At 43.2% G+C, this 15,817-nt stretch overlaps 1 protein-coding gene across 3 annotated transcripts in view; it reads right to left on the reverse strand.

Moving 5' to 3' along the window:
- HEATR5B (HEAT repeat containing 5B) overlaps positions 1 to 15,817 on the reverse strand; it is an 81,913-nt gene that overhangs the window by 23,965 nt on the left and 42,131 nt on the right. For all 3 annotated transcript variants that reach the window (XM_054976692.1, XM_054976685.1, XM_054976698.1), the window contains 4 exons: positions 14,150 to 14,331; positions 13,446 to 13,514; positions 12,527 to 12,706; positions 10,812 to 11,052 (listed from right to left, as the gene is read on the reverse strand). In XM_054976692.1, the coding sequence (XP_054832667.1) occupies positions 10,812 to 11,052; positions 12,527 to 12,706; positions 13,446 to 13,514; positions 14,150 to 14,331 (672 nt within the window). The remainder of the gene's footprint in view (positions 1 to 10,811; positions 11,053 to 12,526; positions 12,707 to 13,445; positions 13,515 to 14,149; positions 14,332 to 15,817) is intronic.

Below are 15,817 nucleotides of genomic sequence, written 5' to 3' on the forward strand. Positions count from 1 at the left end.
CAGGCTTCTGCTCTCCCTGGAGGCAGGCAAGGAGGAGTGACCCACACACCAACAGGAAGAGGAAGAAATAATCGACTTTCTGCCTCCCTGATTGGATGGTGGGAATCACCCAAGATGTCCTCTGCCTCAGAGGAAGAAATGTGGAATTTCCACACTTGACATGTTATTCTTGAGAAGGGGAACCTTTGTATTTTGATTGTTTGAAATACATATATATCATTGTTATTTCACAACAAGTTATTTATATGGATTACTACATTGTTAACAGTGTGGTATTTGTACCCTACAGCCATGTACTTTGTACTTTATTTGTACCCTACCTATGGTGACCCTATGAATGAAAGACCTCCAAAATGTCCTATCATTAACAGACTTGCTCAGATCTTGCAAACTGGAGGACGTGGCTTCTTTTATTGAGTTAAGCCATCTTGTTTTGGGTCTTCCTCTGCCTTCATCTTTTCCTAGCATTATTGAATTTTCCAGTGAGTCTTGTCTTCACATGATATGACCAAAGTATGATAGCTTCAAAGTCTTTCTACACAAAAAAATCTGACACGTGAAGAACATGTGTCAGAAGATGCAATGTTAGCTGGGAAGGGTAGTTTTAAAAAGACAGAGCTAGTGGCAGGGCAAAAGCTTTGCTATACACTGGAGCTGTGTGAAGAGGCTGTGAAATGTCAGAAGGGAAACTTCAGCCCATTATAATCTCTCCAAGTCCGGCTCTGGAAGGCAGCTCCAGCCCATTTCCATTCCTTGCTGCCCTCTGGTTGAGATCCCATACAGTTTCAGACTGGTGAGGTGAAAGTGACAAAGCCTTAGGGAGGCAAATATGAAATTAACAAACCCTCTGAAGAACAATCTCCACCAGCTCTGTCTTTTTAAACTACACTTCTCGGCTAACATTGCAGCTCCCTACACTTGATGAACACATGCTGAGGCATCTTGTATAGAGAGACTCTTAGTTTTGTCATTTTAGCTTCTAGGGATAATTCAGGCTTGATGTAATCTAGAACCAATTTATTTGTCTTTTTGGCTCTCCGTGGTATTTGTAAAACTCTCCTCTAGCTCTACACTTAAAATGTATCAGTTTTCTTCCTGTCAGCTTTCTTCATTGTCCAACTTTCACATGCATACATAGTAATGGAAAATACCATAGTTCAAATGATCTTGATCATCTTCCCCAGAGAAACATCCTTAACAATCTTTTCTAGTTCCTTCATAGCTGCTCCTCCAAGTCTCAATTTTCTTCTGATTTTCTTGGTTGCAGTCTCCCTTTTGGTTGATGATTGAGGCAAGGAATAAAAAATCTTGAACAATTTTAATTTCCTCATTGTCAACTTTAAAATTGTGTAATTCCTCAGAATTCATTACTTTTGTCGACTTGATGTTCAGCTGTAATCTGGCTTGGGCACCTTCTCCTTTAACTTTCATCAGTTTCACTTTCAAGTCTTCTTCACTATTTTCTGCCAGTAAAGTGGTGTTATCTGCATATCTCATATTATTAATGTTCCCTTCACTAATTTTCACTCTACCTTTCACTAAATCGAATCCAGTTTTCCTTATGCTATACTCTGCATTGAGGTCGAACAGGTAGGGAGATAATATGCATCCTTGTCTTGAAACCTTTGCCAACTGGAAACCATTCTGTTTCCCCATTTCTGTCCTAATAGTTGACTCTTATCCAGAGTACAGGTTGTGCATCCAAATAATCAGATGTTGTGGCACCCCCATTTCTTTTAACACTCTCCATAGCTTTTCATGATCTACCCAGTCAAAAGCTTTGTTGTAATCTATAAAACATAGGCTGATTTTCTTCTTTGTAAATTTGCAATGTGACCTTGAGTGCCTCTTCCTTTTCTGAATCCAACTTGAACATCTGGCATTTCTCATTCCATATATGATAAAATAATATTTGCTATAGAATTTTGAGCATCACTTTGCTTGCACGTGAAATTAACACAATGGTCCAATAGTTGCTGCTCTCTTTGGCATCCCCCTTTTTTGGAATTGGATTGTAGACTGTGTTTCCAGTCTGTGGGCCATTGTTTTGTTTTCCATATTTGTTGACAGATTCTTGTTAAGATTTTGATGGACTCCGTTTCTGTAGTTTGAAACAGCTCTGTTGTATCCCATCTACTCTCGGTGCTTCCCCCCCCCCCATCAGTTGCTTGTAGTGCAGCTTTCACTTCACTTTTTAAGATTTCTGATTCTTCGTCAAAAGATTCTTCTTTGAAAATGTCTGTCATTCTTCCTTCCAGAATGTGCAGAATACCATATTAATTAAATTAACATATTATTACAGGATCCAGAGAAAACCTTATTGTAAATAATACCCAGCACTCAAAGTTAAGAGAAAAGTATGTTTTATGAAGTATAATGCCTTTTTATTTCTTTCTGTAGTTGGGAGCTGTCAAAGGCGCTGCCGCATGTCCTCACCACAAGCCAGGGATAAGTCCACGCTGGGCACCTTTATAGAAGCAAACAAAGTTACAAAAATTGCCAATGAGAGACTCCTCTCACATCAGCTCTGGTAGCTGCCACCAGACCTTTTATCTATCCCAACAGCACAGGAGCAAAAGGACAAATCTCCTGGCCCTTCAGGGAAATTAACCAGAAAGTCTACCCTGCAAGGCTTGTTTACAAGTAGAGTTCCTCAACAAAGTTTTACCTAGTAGGTGGTTTTAGTTCAAGACACTGTCTTCAGCCTTTTGACATTTAGGAGTCAAGAACCACAAGTTAAAAAATATATTTATTTGGTGCAAAGATATTCAAAAAGACAAGATAGACTGTGGGGAAAAATAACAAAGGCTTTGTAGTTAGCTCTAACTAAACAATCCACAGTAATCCAGAAGGCAGTCACAATTAGGCACAAGTTCAAATTACCTCAAGTTCTCTACCATAGAGACAAACAGCAAACAAAATGATGGCTGCATGTTAGGGGAGGGTTTTTTTTAGTATTCTGCAGCCAATTTATAAGCTCCCCTATTGCCACTTACCCACATATATTTCAAGACTCCAAGACACAGTGATTACAGAAGAAAAATGGTTTTATTTATTTCAGAATAAGCCCAGACACATATCATCTCTTTTTAGGCACATATGTGATAAGACCAGTAGCATTGGAGGTAAATACCCTTAACACTGATTGTTTACAGAATACTGGTTATTTGTTTTACAGAGTAAAAGATCTAAAGTTAAAACAAATAATACATTCCCCAAGATACATGGTACCCAATGGGTCTGATAGACGGGACAATCAGATTTTACTGTAAGATAAACATTTCAATGCTGGAGTCATAATTTTGTCATGGGTTCAAAATTCTTCTGGGAAATAACACAGTCAAGGTTAAAATCTTAGTTGGAAAGTGAAAACAAAAGAACATGTTTGTAGATAAAAGGAATTTTCTCGCTTCACTGCAAGATTGAGCTGACCTGTAGTTTAATCCCAGAAGCCAGGGAGAAAGAATCTGCTAACGACGTAAATTTGCCTCTTGTGTGTGTGTTCAGCTTCAATTGTGTTCCCATATAGGGCATTAGGTGAAAGGTCCTTAAAAAAATCCCTTAATACTGCACTGGGGTAGCCATCTTCAAAAAGAAGCTAGGTTCTCTCTTGGCTTAGCTTCTAGCTTCATGCTTCTAGCTCCAAGTGTCTAGCTTAGCTTCATTGGCATTGCTAACTAAGAGTGAGAGTCTCAATTGTCTCAGGCCTGTTTAGCCAATCAGAACCTCCAAAAGTGATGTCACTGTTGCTAGCATGAAACACTTGAGTGGGAAGAAATTGAACCTATCTGCAGCTTAGGTCCACCCCTTTCCCACAGGTATGGGATGTGTTCTGTTCTCAGGAATGTTAATTGGTACTAGGCACTGAGAAATACTCCCTAATGAGCAATCTCTTATCTCCTAGGTTACTTTTTACTGGTTTTCTATCAAGCTCTGTAAACTAGGCCTTTCTCCTGAACCACAGATTCTGAAATGGTCACAGTTTGAAAAGAAAGGCCATTTTCTTTACAGGAGCATATTATATATTTCCCTAATTTATTTTGCAAAATCCATCAAAAATGCATTGAGTGGTGTTGTACTGCAAGGCCAGTACTGCAAATGTCAATGAACTATGCATGAAACAGCTTCCACTCTCCATAGGAATGTTAATGGAGATTTCTGCACCCGCCCCTACCTTCTAACCTGAGTGTTAAAAACTCGAGGCTTGTGAGATATGTTAAGGGATGGTTTCTTTTAGGAGAAGGGAGTAAATATATGAAAGAAGCTGAGCCTGCCAAATTCTGTCTTCTCAGATCATGTCTTTCCAAATCTGCCTTTCAGTCTGTACTTAGGGGCCTGCAAAGATTGTGACCTGAAAGGAGGCGAGATAAACCAGTAGAAAATTCCACCCAGCGCACAATAACATATAATGGCAGAACTCTTGGGCTAGATGAATAGTTTCTTGCTCACCTGTAATTGTCTTGATTTCTGATGTTTAGAACTAGGTGAGCAGGTCATCTAGTCCTGAACTTGCATGCTACAAGGAAAGACAGAGGTATTTGGCCACAGCCTAGGGAAAGGAATTTGCACGTATATCCCAACCCAAATTTCATCTCCCTCTCTTCCAAAACTATATAACCTGTCAGAGTTTCTGCCTTATCTGCAGTTATAAGAGTTATAGAACTTACGTTCAAAGTAGTCAGAAGAACACTTAAAAAAACAGAGTTTCGCTTACCGTAACTGCTGTTCATTGATGTCTTCTGTGCAGACACACATGGGACTGCGCGTGCACAGGCCTGCCGACCTGATATTTTTTCTTCCAAGCAGAGTCCACTAGGGGGCGCTCGTCCGCCGACTGCGCAGGTGCGGGACTTCCCACCCAAACGGCATCCGGCGACGGCGCCCCTTTACCCTCAGTTTCTCCATTGCTGCTGTCCAACCCTAAAAACACAGGTCAGGAAGGACACAGCGGGGTAGGAGGGAGGGTTGTGTGTCTGCACAGAAGACATCAATGAACAGCAGTTACGGTAAGCGAAACTCTGTTTTCATTGTCCGTCTTCTGTGCATCCCCACATGGGAGACTAACAAGTAGCTTACCTCGGAGGTGGGTGTGTCCCTCAAAGGAAGAGAGATTGGAGAACAGCTTGTCCCACCGAAGCCTCCTTCCTTTCCATAACATCCATCGCATAGTGCTTCGCAAATGTCTCCGAAGAAGACCAGGTAGCGGCATTACAGATGTCCCGCAGCGGAATGCCCTTCAGGAAGGCTCCCGAAGTAGATTGCGCCCTGGTAGAGTGTGCCTTCACTTCCAAGGGAGAAGGTAGGTTAGCCTGAGAGTAACAAGTCTTAATAGTTAGGGATACCCAACGAGAAATAGATTGAGAGGAGGCAGCCCTAACCTGTCAAGCACCACGGTAACAGACAAACAGCTTCTTATCCCTCCTAAATGCAGCCGTGCGGTCCAAATAAAACAAAATCGCCCTACGCACATCCAGAGAGTGGAGGGCCCTTTCCGCTGCGCTAGCCGGGGCAGAAAAGAAAACTGGAAGGACAATGTCCTGAGAAACATGGAATTGTGTCGCCACTTTGGGCCTAAAACGAATATCAGGCCGCAACACCACTTTGTTCTGGTGGATTTTAAGAAAAGGAGGGTCAAATCTGAGGGCAGCTAATTCACTAACCCTCCTTGTAGAAGTGATTGCCACTAAAAAGGCGACCTTAAGGGAGAGCCATTTCAGGTCACAAGTCGCTAGAGGTTCGAATGGGGCCTTCATAAGCTCTGCTAGAACCAGCGTAAGGGACCACTGGGGCACAACAGCAGTGGCCGGGGGAAACACATTATTCAATCCCTTCAGGAACGACTTCGACAGACTGTGCAAGAAGACTGTCTTCCCATCAATTTTGTGATGAAAGGCCGAAATGGCGGCTAAATAAATCTTAACAGACGAGTTGGATAACCCATCATCTTTCAGGGACAACAAAAATTCAAAAATAGACGCCAACTGGCAGTCCCAGACATCTAGTCCCTTAAGAGCAGCCCAGGCCTCAAAACGCCGCCACTTTAGTGCATAAGACTTCCTGGTCGTGTCTCGCCGAGCGTTAAGCAAAATTTGCGTCACTCTATCTGACATTTCCCCTTGCCCAGTAAGCGCCAAGCTGTGAGATTCAGTCTGGGTAGATTGTGATACCACATCCCCCTGTCCGAGAGGAGGTCCGGGCTGAGCTCGAAGCAGTAGGACAGTCCCCGGGACAGAGACAGCACGTGCTGGAACCAAGGCTGGCGAGGCCAGAAGGGGGTCACCAGGATCACTCGGGAGCCCTCCCGCTGAATTTTGCTGATGGTCCTTGATAACAACGGAAAAGGGGGGAAAGCATAAAAGAGATGACCCCTCCAGGTTAGTTGAAAAGCGTCCCCCAAAGAGTGGAGACCTAACCCCCCTCTGGAACAGAACAGGGGGGCTTTCTTGTTGGACTCCGTAGCAAATAGGTCCACTTCCGGGAACCCCCACATCAGGAAGACTTTGTTCAAGTAACAGTCTGTTAAAGTCCATTCGTAATTGTCCTGTACCATGCGGCTCAACTTGTCTGCAACAACGTTCGAAGTGCTGGGAATGTGCACCGCCTGGACGTGAGTGTGACTGGCCTGGGCCCATTCCCAGATGCCGATGGCCTCTTCGCACAGAACTCGCGAAGTCGTGCCACCCTGCCTGTTCAGGTAACACATGGCTGTACTGTTGTCCGTATGGACCTGCACAGATTTCCCTTGTAGTGTATCTGTGAACGCAATAAGGGCGTAACGAATGGCCTTTAGTTCTAACAAGTTAATATGACTATCCTGCTCAAGGTCAGACCACATGCCATGGGCTCTGAGTGAGCCACATTTCGCACCCCAGCCCACATTAGACACGTCAGTGGAAATGGTAATTTGGGCCTGTACTGGACCAAAGGGAACACCCTGGAGGAGGTTAGACTCCACGCCCCACCAATCCAGGGAACGAATGATTCCCCTAGGTATAGAGTATTTCCAGTTCTGAGAGGTTACCTCAAAGTCATGGACAGATAGGAACCACAATTGGAGTGGTCTCATGTGTAAGTGGGCAAAGGGGGTGACCGCTGTAGCGGAAGCCATCAGCCCCAGTAGGCGCTGTATCGTAGCCGCAGATTGGAATCTGCACCTCCTAAAAAGGGCAACCATCCTGCAAATCCTCTGCGCCCGTTCAATTGGAAGGAAGCCCTTATTGGCAACTCCGTCGAGCACCATACCAATGAAGGTAAGTCTCCTAGAGGGGAGAAGGGTAGATTTGTCAAAGTTAACCAAGAGCCCCAAACGGGAACAGGTGCGTACAACACACTCTACTTGTTTCTGAAGAGCTTCGGCCGAAGACGCTGCCAGAAGCCAGTCGTCGAGATAGGGGTACACCGTGCAACCTTGCCTTCTAAGGAAAGTCACTACAGTAGATATGCATTTCGTAAATACCCTGGGGGTGGAAGACAACCCAAAGTGCAAAACCTGGTACTGGAAAACCTTGTCCTCGCAAGGAACCGAAGGTATTTCCTATGATCTGGGTGAATAGCTATATGGAAGTACGCGTCCTTCAGGTCTAGGACAGCGAACCACATATCATCTGGCATAAGCTGTAGCACAGTGGCCAGCGTGAGCATTCTAAACCATTTAGCCCTGACAAATTTATTCAACCTTCTCAGGTCGAGGATAGGGCGTATACCACCATCTTTTTTGTCCACCAGGAACATCCTGGAATAAAATCCCAGAGGGGAAACATTAGGAGGAAGAGGTTGAATTGCCCCCTTTTCTTGTAAAGCTAACACTTCGGCTTGTAATCTGTCCGAGGAGGTTTGCTGCGAAAAATCAGGCAGAGACAAGTCAAGGTAACTTTCAAACTGAACTTTATAGCCAAAAGAGACAATGCTCAAAACCCAACTATCGCTAGTAACTTCGGACCAAGTCGGTGCAAATGCAGACAGTCTGTCCCCAAACACTACAGGCCGTCCATCATCTAGTCAGAACTGTTTGGTCTGAACAGGGGGTTCCTTAGGATCCGAGACTTGCCGGTTTCGACGAGACCTGTTATTAGGTCTCCTACGCTGGTAGGGAGCAGAGGCCTGTTGGTAAGGCCTGTAGGACCCATAGGGAGGATACGAATGAAACCTCTGGTAGCGCCCCCGGTAGTTCTGATAGGAACGGTATTGGGTGCGGTGATCAGTTGGCTGTCTGGAAGAAAGAATGCCATAGGACTTAGCCGTGAGGCAATCTTTGCGCTTTTGGGACAGGTAGTCATCTGTCTTAGAGGAAAACAGAGTCTGTCCCTCGAAGGGCAGGTTCTCTACCTTATTGCGTGTTTCTACAGGCAACGCAGTGGTACGGAGCCAGGAGTGACTGCGCAAAACAATAGCTGACGCAAGTGATCGGGCTGCTGTATCAACAGAGTCACAGCCGGTGTTAATTTGCTGCCGAGACAGACGTAAGGCCTCATCCATGATGACTTTAGCCAAGGGCCTCTGGTCATCAGGTAACTTCTCGAGGAAGACGGCAACTCGGTTCCACAGGAAGATTTGGTACGCTCCCATAATGGCAGAGTAGTTTGCAATTTTCAAGGTCAGCGCTGCCGAGGAATAGATCTTTTTCCCCAGCGTATCAAGCTTTCTGCTCTCCTTGTCCGCAGGAACCGCGTGCGTGCTCTGGCGTTGCCTCGCCTGCATCTCCTCAGTGACCAATGATGAAGGAGGAGGATGAGAGAAAAGGTAAGGACAGTCATTGTCCCTGGTCTTATAAAGGGCCTCCAATTTCCTCGAGGTGGGATATACAGAGGCAGGCTTTTTGCAAGTAGAAGTGATGACCTCTGCCAAACCCTCGGTCATGGGGAAGGCAATAGTGGACAGGTTGCCAGACTGCACATACTGGAGGATTTTGTCTTTGGGCTTCGGGTTGGTAGTAGAGACCTCTATCTCCAGACACCGAGCCATACAGAGCATCTGTTCCGAGTAGAGTCTGTAATCCTCAGATGGAGACACCCGCCCGGTTCCGACAATGATCTCCTCTGGTGACGGATCCGAGGGAGGGCTAGGACTCGATTCTCGGATCCGGTCAGAAGAGTGATGCGAGAGACCTCTTTCAGGAGAGTCGTAACGTGAGTATGCACTACGAGCTCCCTCCCCCCCAGTCCTCTCTGCCGGAAAACGGAGAGTACGAGCGGTGGGATCTTGGGTAGCCTGATCGATCAGCAAGATAATCCCCACCACCGAAATGAAGGGATAGATCCTCCCGAAAGGGAAAATCCCTATGGCTGGTCACAATTTCCCCTTCCTCTCCAGATGACGAGCAGGATGGAGATCCGAGGGGAAGGCGTCTTAGGCCTATCCCAGGAGGAATGATCGGTCTGGACCGAAGTGGACAGACAATGCTTGGCCTTCTTTTTCACCTTTTTCCCTGCAGAAGCCTCGATAGAAGACGCCGAGCTCCGCTTCCGATCTTTCCGCTCCTTCTTCTCCGATAAGGTAGGTTCGAAAGTCGGATCAGATCCGAGCGCGACTACGGGACGCTCAGCCGAGCGATCCGAGCCTTTAGATCTTGCTGGCTTAGTGGAAGGAGGGGCCGGATCCGAGGGCATCGGTTCCGGGGTCTTCGGATCCCCATCGTTCGGTTCCTTCCGAGATGATAAAATCGGATCCGACGAAGCCTTCTTGGCTTTCGGAGCCAAAGGAACCGCAGACTCCGAGTGTGAAGAAGACCCCTCCCGGTGCTTACGGACCTGGGTCGGATCCGAGTCCGCTCGAAGAGTCGAGGGAACCGCTGGGCTCTTAGGAACCGATGTACTAAGGAGGGCCCATTCCTGGGAACGCAGTCTATGGGAAGGAGTACTGCGGGCCGAGCCTCCGAGGGAAGGTGGTTTTGGAGAGGAAGAAGGGGCCCCGGTAGCACTCATGGCCCGATTCCACAGCAAGGCCTGTAATCTATGCTTCCTCTCGGCCCTGGCCTTGGGAGTAAAGCATTGGCAGTGCTCGCATTCCTCCACCTTGTGGCCCTCCCCTAGGCATTCCAGACAAACTGAATGACCGTCGGTTTTGGTCATCTTGGTGGAGCAGGTAGGACAGAGCTTGAAAAGGGCCCTCTCAGACATCCTGAGAGAGGATCTCACCAGCAAAAAGAACGAAGATCTTAGATACACTTTCGGTTTCTCTCCGCAGCAGACTAGAAGACTACACCGGTCGGCGGCAAAAGAGAAACTGAGGGTAAAGGGGCGCCGTCGCCGGATGCCGTTTGGGCGGGAAGTCCCGCGCCTGCGCAGTCGGCGGACGAGCGCCCCCTAGTGGACTCTACTTGGAAGAAAAAATATCCGGTCGGCAGGCCTGCGCACGCGCAGTCCCATGTGGGGATGCACAGAAGACGGACAATGAACTTGTAATTTCCAGGACCATTGGGGGAAGGGAGAAGATTCAGGTCAGATGATGTGTGCCTTATGGTACCCATCCCCTGCTCTTCCCTACCAGCTTACTAAAAGGTGAAATCTTGAGAAGTTCAATTTCCCCTCCCCTCTCAATTCCTTTCCCCAAACTGAGGTCTAACTTCTCTCGGCATGCCGTGGCTCATGGAGAATGTTTGGGGCTCACCTGGCTATTTTATTTCTTTTTAAATTTGAAAACTATTGTTTTTATGGGAATCTCACCAATATGGGAATCTTTTGTTTCTATGTGGCTCATTTTGTTGCCCTATCTGCCCATGAAACGCAGTATTAAAGTATAGTATAGAATTATTATGTTACTACTATTATTACAGTATAGTATTGTTACACTCTAAATAAAATCTCATGGCTTACCATCTGGAGGAAGCTGACTTGCAAATTCCGCTGGTAAAGTCAGAAGAGCATAGTCTTTAAGTGCAGCTAACCAGAGACGGCTGAGGGTGGGCAGTTCGGGCTGCACAAGTGTGATTAAACTGTCTGGTGGCAATTCATCTACTGTTCCATAATCATCATCGTCATCATCTCCTCCATTCTTCACTGGCTTCTTTGGTTTGGTTTCTGCTTCTTTTTTAATCTTCATAGCTACAACATACACCTGTTTGACAAAGATCCATGTAAAGTATTATATATCTGACCCAAATACCATTATTCTACCCCAAAAAACATGTAATCATAGACGCAATGGGTGTGTTCTTTGCATTAAGCAAACAAACCCCATTCTGCGCCACAGTAATTCAAACTGTGCATGAGGGTGAATTTTGCAGCACAATTTTAAACCTAATCTTGTATCTGTAAAGGGAATACAAATATTCTTAAAAATGCAGGCTGAGACTCTTAGAATGCCCAGTATCCAGTACTTTTTCCAAACTCTCATATGCTTTGGAGTCACAGAATGCAAACACAATCCAGATTACAAACCATCAATCAGAAGTGTAATAAATGACCTACAGCAGTACCACAAAATACAATTTTAATGAAGTGCCTGTCTATTTAAAAATACAAGAACAGAAACGTTTAATGAGCCAAACGTACAATCAGAAAAATAATCAGAAAATATACCACTCTCATAATTACTAAATTGATTTAACTGAAATGTTGCAATTCCTTTGTGTAGGCACAGAGAAGCAGTTCAAATAAATTTACCTCAACACAGTGTATTTTATTAGTCATTAAAAGTATCTACATAATAATTAAACTCTCAGCCTTAAGAGCGAGAAGGTCTGCACATTAACCCTCTCTTCCAATTCAAGCCAACATGAATAGCAGAATCCACTTAATTAGCTTTGTTAAGGAACCTCTGGACTATGAAATGCTTGAGACATTCATTTTTTCAGCACTTTTAATCAGAGAAATTGATTTACTAACCCTCCTCCCATTCATCCTTACAATGATACAGGTAGGTTAAGTCAGCTGCTATTTTTGTTTGTTTTGCTTACAGGGAAGGGAGGCTGAGAAAAGCAAGATTAGTCAGCAAGTCCATACTTGTGTTAGAACGTCTTCCCAGACTTAAATTCACCTATCAGATCATGCTTGCTCCCAATTCCTATTCTTTTAATGTAAACCAAAATTCTACTTTTTAAATTGTGTCTTTTGTGTGTTTTTATACATGAGGTTTAAAGATAACTTATTTTCTGCTGTATCATAATGCACAACAGAGAAATAAAAATTTAATTTTTTTTTAAATCACTACATCCAGACATCTAAGAGAATTAGGAAGCATCTCCCCTCCTTCACACCCAACAGATGCACAGTGTCATCTCACAGATGGAAACAGCTCATATAGCACTGTTGAGGTAAATTTTTCATCTTAATTTACCTTATTCACAATACCCTCAATAGGCTTTACCAAAATAACCTCAACAGGTATTTAATGGAAGGCAATCCTATGTAGGATAATTAAATGTTAACAGTAGCAAACTGAACAACGATTCCAAGAACTGGTAGAGTTCTCTGCACTTAATATATTCCTGACAAACCATAAAGACTGCTTACAATTAATGCACTTTTCCATCTTCACAAGAGCTAGACTAATTTATTGTTATATAATAACAGCATAAAAAAAGGCTTGCCTCAGCCCAAGCTTTGAGTACTGCCAGTTTTTCCATAGTAGTTGCACTCTCCCTGTACAACTGGGTACAAGACCCCTTTCCTGTTTGCACTTTGTCCAGAGAAGAGACAAGCAGGTTGTGAACACGGCGGAGGTCATTCAGGTCGCTTACCACTCCACTTCCTATCCAGGTGCTACAAACCTACAAAGGAATATAGTAGGCAACATACATTTTATAAATAACCACTCCAGAACGAGAACCAGTCACTTTGAGGAGACAAGGGTTCAAATCCCCAGTCAGTCATGAAGCTCACTAATGATGCTCACTAGTGAACTTTAGTCAGTCACTCTCTTCATTTTTTATTTTTATTAAGACTTATGTATAGTCAAAAGAGAAGCCTAAAAAAAATTACAAAAAAACTAATAAAAACAAACAAAAACAACAAACAACATATAGAAATAACAAGACATACAAATAATACAAAGAAACAACAGAAAAGGAAAGATCAGACTATCAAAACTAAAAATGATTCTGATTTTCTCCGCAACAAATATTGGTATCATTTTCAAATTTACACTTACTCTAAAAATGATTAAAAGATCACTTTTTTCTAACGTTCAAATTCCTTAGTCCATAAATCCACAAATCATCAAATTATTATCTATTTCATGTAAATAATCTATGAAGGGTTTCCATTCATCAACAAACAAAACCCTACTGACTTTTTTCTGCCCCCCCCCCCCATAACACTCTTGATCAGTTGATTCTATATGGGCATATTTGTGTAGATCCCATCAGGCAATTTACAGAGCAGAGCAAATAAGTGGAATAGACAGTACTGGAGGGGGTACCTACAAGGATGCCATTAGGTTAAAAGAAAATTCTGACATTCAGTGAGCACGGCAAGTAGGAAAAGCTGAAACAATGCTTCTTTTTGTACCTGGCAAGCTTTTGCTGTAATGTCTGAAGGGGTATCCTGTGAGAAAGCTGGCCTTAAAGCAGCCCCAACCTGAGGAAGGAAAAACGTGGTAATTCTTGCAAAACAGGTATGTGAAACAAGAATTCAGACACTAATTAAGCTTTGTACCTAGCACATATGAAATATGTAGACGTTGTTCAAGTTTAGCAGTTGTTTTTTAAAATTGGAAATGAAAGCTAATTTCAGAAGCAATTGTACCTATGAGGAGGTTCCATTTCATTATGCATTATTATAATTTTAAATTTGCTCTTCCTAGCTATGTTCACAGTTCTATTTTAATAATGGAAAGGGAGCCTGCAACAAGAGATCAACATATTGTGTGAACTGCCACAGCCATGGCTGCTCATTGCTTCAAGTTCTACAATTTTCTAGTTGTGACTTGGCACACTGAAAAACAAGAAAAGTTTCTGCGGCAAGGGGTTTCCTAAATTATAATAATTAAGGGAAGGAAACTCTTCTTCTAGAGAAATTCATCTTCTAGAGAAAAGCAGTTTTCTTCCAGGAAAATCCTGACAAATAATAAAGACTGAATAAAACCTAAGCAAGGTGCTCAGTGGAAACTTCACATTTACCCTAGATCCTACACTAGCGAGAGACACTGGAATTGGGTCTGCTCATTTTCTTGAACCATTTTGAATTGGCAGAAGCACATAAGATAGTCTTACATTAGCCTGATATTGCTCAAGGATCACATGGCCTGGAAATTCTGGTTCAGGAACAGCCGCAAATTTCTTGATGATGTCTTCAAGTGCTTGGAGACCAGCCATTCGCAACTGGTTGCTATGGTCAGTTGCAGCCATGAATGCCATGCGAATAAGATCAGAGAGGTGAAGAACTAGAAGATCATCTGAAATAGAAGGAAGACAAGCACTCATTAGTTCAGAAATCATCTGGTATTGCAGCCTGCTCCTACCACATCCATTTCACCCAGAAGAACTATATTATAACATGCACATTTGAAACTGTCTCAGCAAACCACCAACAAAAGCTGAAGAAAAGCTTTAAAAATTATGACCTCTTGTGGGTTCTATATATTTCCCCTCCTTAAGATGGGAAATAAGGTTTTAGGAAAACTAGTTTTATTCATGGCATAGAAAATCTAAACTGCAATTAGCTTAACTCACAGTGCTTATTGTTCACAACGGAACATGTGATTACTTCTAATATTCTGCCATTGGGTAGCTGAGATTAAAGGAGCAATTCACTCACAGTACTTTGGAAACAAAAGCTCAATTCAGACCGTAAACAGATCTATTGAAAGAATGCAAGGAGGAGAGAAAGATGAAAAGTTAAATGACAAAAAAAATCCTGTAACTATATAATTTTTGTTGCCCTTAAATTTCTTTCTAAATTGAGCTTAATTTAATGTTAAATTGTATTGGCCTAGGGTTCTTGTAAATGATGCACTGACCAGTTCCATGGGGTTTTGAAGGACCATGTCAGTGTAAGTAGTCAGTAGATTGCCATATTTTAACATAGATCCAGAGGAGTTAGCTGTGTTAGTCTGACAAAGAGAGCTGTGGTTCTCGAAAGCTTATGCTACAATAATGTTAGTTAGTCTTAAAGGTGCTACTGGACTCTTTAACATTTTAACATGCTGTCTTTAAAAAAACCATAATGAACACTGATAAATATATCCAATGCTGTCTTATTTTGTTTTTTCTTTCAACAGAAGTTGAAAAATGTCCTTCTTCATAAGCAGTAACACAAAGATATCTGGGAATTCTTAGAAATTATACACTTTGGCCAAATGAGTTGCAAAAGAGGCAGAATAGGAACATAAAGCTTGAATCTACTCTAGTCCAAAATCTTGCCTCTAATTGGAGAGGTATATGCATCAATGGGCGCTTGTGGGAGCCCAAGCTTTCATTAAAAAAAGATAAGGAAAACTCTTCTGGATCAAAACAAAGTATTCTGCTTCCAACAGCGGCCAGCCTAGTCCTTCTGAGAGAGTCCACAAGAGGCTTTGAAGGCCACCAGCCCTCATCTGCTACCTGTTGCCCAACAATAGGCATTCAAGGGCACACTATACCTGAACCTAGTAGTTTCACTTAGTAATCACAGCTAGTTGCTGTTGACATAACATTTCTCCATGTATTAGCTTTTACCCAGCATGATCAAGATATAGATTATAGTATTTGAGAAAAAAATTTCATCAGTAAAGTAAGCTGTCACAATCTATACCAGCCAAAGCCTTTAAGCAAGTACAAGGCCAGCTCAAGCACAGCATATTACAGTGCTCTCATTTTGAGGTTACAAAGCAGTCATTAAAATCACCCTTGTATCCCAATGCTCCCATTACCACTGTGAAAGACACAACAGTTCCCACATTT

Source organism: Eublepharis macularius, chromosome 1 (genome assembly GCF_028583425.1).
Source record: "Eublepharis macularius isolate TG4126 chromosome 1, MPM_Emac_v1.0, whole genome shotgun sequence".
Classification (NCBI taxonomy): domain Eukaryota; kingdom Metazoa; phylum Chordata; class Lepidosauria; order Squamata; family Eublepharidae; genus Eublepharis; species Eublepharis macularius.